Raw genomic sequence first — 9,289 nt, 5'->3', positions numbered from 1 at the left:
AGTACTGTCCGTGATTGCTGGAGAAGCCAGCTGCTTTAGGGACACAGGGACACTGCCCTTTATAAATAAAGTTTAACTTGAACTTGACAGACGTTGCACAGAATCTGCAGACTTTAGCAGAGTAAAGAGAAGCTTAGTGAGTAGCTTAGTATCTGTTGACAAGGTTGGCACGCAATCAGGCCGCCAGAAGCGTCAGTATCCAGACTGGTTCAGAAACAGGCTTGGCTCGAGCCGCGGTTCTCCACTGCACTGTGTGTTTTCATGGCTGATAGTAACAGATCTCCTTTGGTGTCTTTGACTTCAACCACTGAAGGCTTTCATGATGTTTCATCAGTGCCCTCCTCTTCTTTAACATGCCCGTCCATGTGTCTCTGCAATCCCTTTATCTCTCTGTTACCTCGAGGTATCGTCAAAATAATTGATGTTTACTCGCCCCCTTTCTAGTGCAATGATTGAAATGTCTTCCTCTTTATTTCCTAGGTGAATGACGTCATGCCATTTGGTTGCCTTGCCCTGCGAGAGGGGCGCATGTACAGTAGCATGTCTGATGTCACGGAGAAATATGAGATTGGACAGGTCCTCCGAGCGTAAGTCCCATGAAGCCTTATGCATGTATCTCTGTTGCCTTTTCCTTCCCTAACCATGCAGAATTCATGGACTCCTTCCAGTCCTCCCAACTGTTTTTTATATCCTCTTCATGAATCATTTCAAAATTGAATTGGAACCATTTCCTCTGCAGATTTTGGTTTGGCAAATCAAAAGGTATCAGTGAAAAGAATGGCAGAAGGAATTACATGTGTCATGTGTTTTTTTAAATCTTTGCCAACCATTTTTTGCTCATGACAGTTCATGTGACACACTGTTGGAGGTCTATAATTTATTCAGTCTAAATATTGCATTATCCTGGCTGGAAAAGCAGAAAGCTGTGGAGATCACTCTGCTGCTTGACTGGCCAAATGCTGACCGCTTTTTTCCCCCTGAACACCTCTCTTCGACACACACACACACACACACACACACACACACACACACACACACACACACACACACACACACACACACACACACACACACACACACACACACACACACACACACACACACACACACACACACACACACACACACACACACATGTTAGTGTAAGAGGCCATATGGCAACATCCGCATCTGGCTGCAGAGATTTCTGCTCATCTTTTACGTAACACGTAGATAAACACAAATTTAGGTGTATATATTATAATGTGTTGAAGAAATGTGTGATGATTGCTTTTTATTTCTTTTTCTATTCTGGCTGTTATTCAATCAATTTCAGTTCAATTCAATTTAATGTGTGCACTTTGCATAGTAAGGGAGAAACCTTACAGACCTATAGAGAAATCCAACAGTTCAGGCAAAACTGTTCCTTCCGTTCCTCTTCATTGTTAGAATGATAAGTATTTTAGAAGATAAAAGATGCCATCATGTCTTCCTGAGAGTATTAATGGGCATGAAATATTCAATGTGAACTTTGACAAGGTTGTACTTTAATTTTACATCACACAGCTCCTCAAAATCCATTTGAGTGAAGCTCAAAACTAGAGAATACCCAGCTGATAAACCCTTTTCATTTAAATTCTTTTATCATATTTCACCAAACAGCTTTGCCTCCACAATTTAAATATTAAGTTCTTTTCTCTCTTGGGCCATTTTCTCTTTGTCTCTATCAGCAACTCTAACACATAGCTACAAATGTCTTCTTTATTCTAACATCATATTAGCCTTTTTTTTGCCTTCTCTTAGCGTGTCTGTCTCTCCGTCTATTTTCTCTCCTTGTGTAGGAAGGAGTTCTGCGAGCTGTGCCTGGCCAAAGACCGACAGACAGACAAGGTGTTTGTCTGCAAGAAATTCCTCAAGAAGGACGGCAGGAAAGTCCGCAAGGCTGCCAAGAACGAAATCATGATCCTGAAATTGTACGCAGTCAGTCTGTTTGCAGACGGATGAATGATCAGGCGATGGAGAGCGGCGGAGAGAGCGAGAATGAGAGAATGTTTTGTTATTTGATTTTACGTGCCCACGCAGTCTTGTTTAGAGACTATTCAAAAGACAGTGAATGGTTGGTGCCCTTCTTTTTTCTGTTCCAGGGTCAATCACCCAAATATCCTTCAGCTGATTGACACGTATGAGACCAGGAAAGAATACCTCATCATCCAGGAACTGTGAGTGTTCCTCTTATTGTTTCTCCATTTATCTTTCTCATGTAGGCATTCCTGTCAATGTGTATAAGTATGTGTGTGTGCGTGCGTGTGTGTGATAATTGTGTATCAGCCTCCATGTTTCCATCAGCCGCAGGGTAGGGATGGAGCCCATCCTCTTATTACAGTGTGCTCTGTTTCTCCCCTCAGCAGCAGAGGAAGGTGTTAGATCTGATGAGATATTTGCTCTTAGTAACACTCGACATCACTCAGTGCTCCTGAAACACTGGTTCGCCGTATGAGATTCCCGACAGGATCAATTCGCCAGAGCCGTCCACTTCACTTGTGGCTTTGTCAACTGCATTTAAAAGCAATAAGATTCACTGGAGCTTCCTCCCTGCTACTGAAACATAGAACGACTGACTCGAACCGAAGTGGCCACAGACATCTGTGGTTGCATCTGTCTCTGTCTGTGTTGTTCTCCACCTTTTTGGTCCAGGTGGTAGCTCTGCTGCTGAGGGTAATCATTTGTGCACCATCCAAAGTTAACCAAGTCTTTCAGAGTAATGACCAATACTTTTTAAATTGCTCCGCAGTGATAGCTTTGGGCCAGCAGAAGCAGATTGCCTTACCAATGGACTATAAACAAGAGCACAGGGCTTTGGATAACCGTGTTACTCAGCACTTAAAGTGAATTAACGTGTTGCAACATGTGGTTAACAGTTGCGCCAAGTTGCGTTCATTTTTTATTAGTCCATTTGGCGATGTGCGCGCTGATGTTTTTCGTGTTGTGTGTTTTTACACGTGCAACTGTCTGCAGTGCAACAGGAGGAGATGTATTCGATTGGATTCTGGACCAGGGGAATTACACGGAGAGAGACGCTTCCAATGTCATCAGACAAGTCCTCGAGGCCGTTGCTTACCTACACTCCCTCAACATAGTTCACAGGAACCTGAAGGTGCACTACTCATTCCTTCTCTTCCCCTCACTGCATTGTGGCTAATCACTTCTATTGCCTCTATGAAAGTACAAGATGAAATATATAACAAAAAGATTTATAGAGTATAGAGTGGCCGTCTTCACCACCACACCCCTGAAAGCAATTAGAGTATTTAGTCGACAGATTCTCTACAGAGACACATAAAAGCGTTGCACTGCGATCTAAGTTAATGACTCAACATTTGATAACATTTTTAGCAAGGGAGTGAACACTATCTTTATGGCTTAATGCAGTCTCTGGTGACACAAGCACACACACACACACACATACACACTCACACACACACACACACACACACACACACACACACACACACACACAGAGGGAGAGAGAGAGGAGAGATGTATATCTTCATCCCACATTATCACCCCCATAAGGATGGAATTACAGCATCTCTTAAGCTTCAGACTCCCCCTGCTGGTAGAAGCAGGAATCTTCTCCCAGTCTGTCTGATCTGGACTCTGTTAAATCTACACAATAGAAATGACCTATTGAGATGTGTGCAGAGGTAAAAATCAAGATGCATCGATCACATTACAACGCACATTAGAGTGTTACTGCTGTCATTTTGAATCTAGTCATCCATTAGTTTTTATATATGACATTATTTTATTATGCACTTGTTGGTCCCATTTAAAGTTTATGATTTAGGAACTTGTTATCATTTAGCTTTTAACAACTCTAACTATTATATTATCATTTTTATTATTATTATTATTATTATTATTATTATTATTATTATTATTATTATTATTATTATTGTTGTTGTTGTTGTTGTTGTTATTATGGTATATTCGCTGTATTAAACAGAGTAACATAAAATAATAAATAAATAAAAAGAACATGTTCAATGACCTTTTCCCTAATAACATTGATTAGACAGGCTTCTGTTTGTTTGTATCTGTATGAGAATTCTTCTTCTTCTCCTCTTTTTGTTTAGCTGGAAAACCTCATGTACTACACAGAAAACAACCACAACAAAGTAGTTCTGCGGGATTTCTACCTGTCCAGGTTTGAGAACGGACCCATCACGGAGCCTTGTGGAACACCAGAGTACCTGGGTAGGATGCTCGATTAACACTATTAGATGACAGCTGTTTTTGGGGGGGAAATAAGCAGCCTCTCCAACAAACCACTACTGGTCTCCCCGTCCTCCATCCTCGTACACAGTGTTCCTACTTCTGACAGCTTTGCCTTCTGATGTAAATACAGGCCTGGGGGCATACTTTACCTTTTTTGAGTTCTGTTGAAAATGATAATTTTTTTGTAAAACACTCACAGAACTAAGAGCATCCAACTCTTGCCCTCCTCCTCCTTTTCCCACTCATTCTCTCTTTTCATGTCCTCTCACATCATGTGCACTGTGAGCAGAGCTGTGCTTTGGCCTGGTTCCTTCTGCTGAAAGGCCAGGGCAGTTATTCATGATGCTGAGCTGAGTAATTAGACAAATAAATAAGGAAAGCCAATGGAGGGCCATGACAGGAGAAAATGAGAGAAGGAGTGTGAAAAAAGGGAGCTATTGTCTTTGCAGGGTAAAATTATAAATTTTGTCTGATGCCATTTCAATATCTAATCCTCTGACACTCGCTGTATGTCTGCTCTCCTCTTTTCTCTTTCTCAGCTCCTGAAGTGGTGGCTCGGCACCGATATGGTCGTCCTGTGGACTGCTGGGCTGTGGGTGTTATAATGTTCATACTGTGAGTCTCCATTAGTAAATACCAAAGCTATAATTCACTATATCTTGCAGGACTCAGCTGCAATCTAAAACTTTTAGCTGAATAATTGCTTTGCTTTATTTATGAAGGCTGTTTCCAATAGTTACGGTTTTGGAGTTATATTCCCTTCGTCTATCTCCTTCCTTTTTTGCAGCTTATCAGGTAACCCTCCTTTTTATGATGAGACAGAAGAGGAGAACACAGATCTGCATAATCGCATCATCTTCTGTCGCATTGTCGCTGGGGACTTTGAGTTTGATACCCCTTACTGGGATGACATTTCACCTGCAGGTACATGGCTCCACCAACCTCTGATAATGACCACCCAGCTGAAGTTCTGACTATATGTTTGCCTGTCAGTCACCTTTATTCAAAGGGCAGATAATTAAGATATTTGATGTCAAATATGTAAAATATATCACATATGTCAAATATATCATATACCATATGTCATTGCTCCTTCTCTTTCAGCTAAGGAGCTTGTATGTCGACTTATGGAGGTGGACCAGATGCTGAGAATCACTGCACAGGATGCACTCTGGCATGAATGGTAACTCTGTGTTCATGTGTTGTATTCACAAGGACAAAAACCTTGTTCTGACCATAGTTTACACTCAGGGCTCTCTCTCACTTGTGTGCTGTCTGTCCCCTGCATCAGGATTGCGGGGAATGGGGCCTCAGAGAAGAACTTGAAGGATGGTGTGTGTGCCCAGTTTGAGAAGAACTTTGCGAAAGCCAAATGGCGGGTACGGATTCGCTTTCCCTTTTTTTCTATTGCAGCGAATTAAGTTTGAAAATGGCTTCAATGAATATGAGAATAATTGGCCTATTTGTAATGATACTGCTGCTTTTAGTTCCGCATACAGCTCTGCAGATGCATGTTTAAATTTGCCTGATACTGTATATGGTCATCAGGGTGTCATGGGGGAAATGAAAGCTGAAGACAAAGAAGGAGGTAATCGTGGTGGAAGTGCTGAATTAACAGCAAAAGTAACAGCTATAATCCTCTTCTCTCTTTCCCCCATGTGGTTCCCAGGAGTTGAAGGTATTGTAGATCATTCTGAGGGAGAGTGGAAGGACGGAGCGTGGGCAGAAACTCACATTAAGTCTGGCATGATTCAATAAAAACAACATCTTTCATATGGCTGAACACCCTCATGAACCAAAAAAAGGTTTATGTAGTTAATAATAATTAACCAAACGAGAAAACACATTAACGTTAAACCCCAGTCTGCTTTGAGATGTATTGATCATGGCCTTGGCTAAAGTGAACCTCTTCTCGTAAGCTCTGTTCCTGTCCACTGTCACTCTGCCTGTTCCAGAAGAGATCCATCCACTTTTGCCCCACTTGTCTTCATTGGATAGGCTCAGATGTTCATAGTGGCCCGCTCTGCTCCTTTCTTACTCCTCATCTGCACTCGTTTGTAAAACCAGACTGGTGCAAACAAGATAATGATCAACAACAGGAAGGAGGGTTTGCTGCTCATATACCTGGTTTACATTAGTGTAGATAAGGAGGGAGAAATGGAAAGGATATATGGGATATAGGCCACTGTGGACTGTTGAAGTGCAGTGATTTGAACTGTTAAGGCCCTCTGTCATTCCTCTTACGTGAATCCTGGCTCATTGTCCCATATTGTACCTCAGTGTTACATTCAAGTCATACTTGAAACTATATACAGAAGCTGCTCCGTCAAGCGATGTTGTATTCCGTGATATTTGTGTCCAAACGGCTGTCTCGCTTCCAGAGAATCAATTCCTTGGTTTAGAAACAACCTCTGAGATCACACATTCCCCTGAACTCCTTCAGTGTTTGTAAAATTGAAAGGAGTGAGATGAGTGAAGGGGAAGGAAATTCACACTTATCTGCTCATTTGCCTTTTCCACTCTGCCAACAAGCAGTCAAGGAGTTCCTTGGAGAGAGTGAGTCTTGAGATTGATTTAAAACAGGGGGCAATATGTCATAGCCCTTTGGAAGTAAACAACTGGCAATAATCTAACTGCACTGTTCACTTAATGTGAATCATATCTCATAGTATGATGGTCCTAGATCATGGTGCCTAGACAAGCTTTTTGTCCAACGCTTGTCTTGGAAGCTTATTTTTTATGCTTTACCATAATCAACTATAGTATCAAGGGTTTGTGTTTTCTTTAATTTTCTTCCTCCTGCTATCCTTCTCTCCTTTTTCTCTGCCTCTATCTGTTTTGCAGAAAGCGATCCGCGTGACCACCTTCATGCAACGACTGAAGAACCCAGAGGCTTTAATTGACAGTTCAGCCGAAGGTCAGGCCAGCGAAGAGACAGGAGACGGCGAGGGCGGTGTGTCTCAGGGTACAAGTGAGGAGGGAGAAAAGGGGACAAGTGATGGCGGGGTGACATCAAGTAGTGTGTCTTTAGAGGTCACCGTTGAAAACACGCCACCAGGTATGGATCAGGATGAGGGAAGGAGTAAGCTAGAAGACAAACTTGAGGAGATAAACATGACTTTAGGCCCGTCTGTGGGAACTTCCCCATCAGATATTCAGGAACCTCTCTGTCAGACACATGCAGCCACCAAACTCACACAAGAGGAGCCTGATATGATAGGTTCAAAGAAGGCAGCAGGTGATGGAACCAGGAAAATGGCCGCCAATTTGGGTCAAAATAGATTTCCTCCAGAATCCAAACCGACCCCTGAGGCGACGCATGACCCCTCCAAGCTGTCAGACGGTTCTTCAGGCACTAATCTTGACAAAAAACACACATCCACGTCCCCTGATCCCAGCAGCAAACGTAAAATGGCTGCAACCCTCCATGGCACTCCGCCCACAGCGTCTGCTGACGCCGCGGCCTCACCAGAGAAGAGAGGAGCCCCTCAGAAGGGACAAAGGGACGAGACGGACGGAAGCTGGTGTCAGACACAACTACCAGAGGCTGTGGCAGAAAGGTCAGTGGTAGCGGCAGTCACTCCAGCTATAGGGCCCGGAGCTGTGGCAGATGTAGGACTAGGAGTTAGGTTAAGGGGGGATGCTAGCCCAGTTGGTAGACGGGATCAGGATGCCAGGAGAACAGACAGATACAGTGCTGAGTTTAGCATAGCCGGACAGAGTTGTTACACAGTTGGCAGTTCTGCTAGCTTGGGCCGTCATGCCACACCTTACAACCCAGAAGTTGGGATGGGGATGGGGATGGGGATGGCAGGGAGCTACGTGAGTCCATACAGCTCCCTGTATACAAGTGGTGGAGGGTTGGCGTTATATGGAACAGGGCTACAGCATGGAGGAGGCGGGAGCAGCTCGACAAGCGACTGGCAAATGGATAGCGTGATAGAGCAGATAGAAAAGCAAATGGCAGCCGTGCTGGAGAAGATTGAGGGAGACATGCCCTCTCTAATGGAGCAGATCAGCGACTGCCCGGCCGAACAGCCACGTGCCCGGAGCACACAAGCCTCGCCCGCCACCTCCCGCGCACACTCCTCGACTGCATCTTCCACCATCCCGCCACCTCTTCCCACCTCTCCCAGGCCCGCCCTGCCATCTCTCCCTCGCCTTACTATCCCTCCGCCCTCCTACCCCCCACCCTCTCCACCCACACAGGCCTCAGCCCAGGTGGCAGGAGAGCAGGAAGACGGGGATGGACAGAGGGGTGCTGTACATCCCAGCCAGTCACCCAGAGCTGGGATGGGCAGGGGTCTATAAAGCAGCTGTCCATGATGTAAAACACAAAGCACCCAGAAGTATTATATTGTTTGCTCACCAGAGGAAAAGTAACCATACACAGTGTTGTTTGGTTTGGTTGTGTATTCACACTGAGATGGCCGTTTAGAGTAATCTCCCTATTACACTCAGAAAACTGGGGTCTAAGGGGAGTAAAGTACTTTATCTGTCTTTGTGGCAGCCGCAAAGACAAAGATCGCACCAAGTTTGTTCATACTTTAAGTCCAGATTGTGTGCATGAATGCACTCCGCACAATCACCTCGTATTGAAATCCAAGCTCAAAATCGCAAAGCTACACAAGTAAATAAGCTGAGCAAGTGTTTTGGTTTGCATTATTCCCAGAAAATGTGAATAAAAACCTGGGTTCCTATGTCTTTGCTCACGTCGTGACCTTCCTTATATCCAAACTGACATTTTACCTATTTTTTCAAAATCTGCTCACCCGTTTTCATTGAAGTTTTCCTTCCTTTTCATGTATGTAACTATTCCTTGTACAGTGAGGCTGCTATATCATCAGCTCGCAGTTACATCGTTGTACAGAAGTATGTGAAACTAAACTGATCAAGGATTTCCACTGGCTGCTGAAAAAAGATTTCTTTTGTTGTATAGAGTCCTTAAACTTGAACCATCACTCAGAGTCTTTTGAGATACTCCACACATGGAGGAGAGCTGGGGGAAAGGTTTAGATGCAAGATGTTATTG

At 43.8% G+C, this 9,289-nt stretch overlaps 1 protein-coding gene across 1 annotated transcript; it reads left to right on the top strand.

The window, feature by feature from the left end:
- Positions 1-492: 492 nt before the first annotated feature.
- Positions 493-8,568, top strand: camkvl (CaM kinase-like vesicle-associated, like). The gene is made up of 11 exons (XM_061075446.1): positions 493-587; positions 1,821-1,952; positions 2,124-2,198; positions 2,995-3,133; positions 4,116-4,236; positions 4,797-4,872; positions 5,045-5,181; positions 5,362-5,440; positions 5,549-5,636; positions 5,927-5,935; positions 7,102-8,568. The coding sequence occupies exons 1-11, from the start codon at positions 493-495 to the stop codon at positions 8,566-8,568; spliced, it is 2,418 nt and encodes an 805-aa protein (XP_060931429.1).
- The last annotated feature ends 721 nt before the right edge of the window (positions 8,569-9,289 follow it).

Source organism: Limanda limanda, chromosome 7 (genome assembly GCF_963576545.1).
Source record: "Limanda limanda chromosome 7, fLimLim1.1, whole genome shotgun sequence".
Taxonomy (NCBI): Eukaryota; Metazoa; Chordata; class Actinopteri; order Pleuronectiformes; family Pleuronectidae; genus Limanda; species Limanda limanda.
The sequence above is the reverse complement of the archived record's forward strand: the minus strand, read 5'-3'. Positions and strand labels throughout refer to the sequence as shown.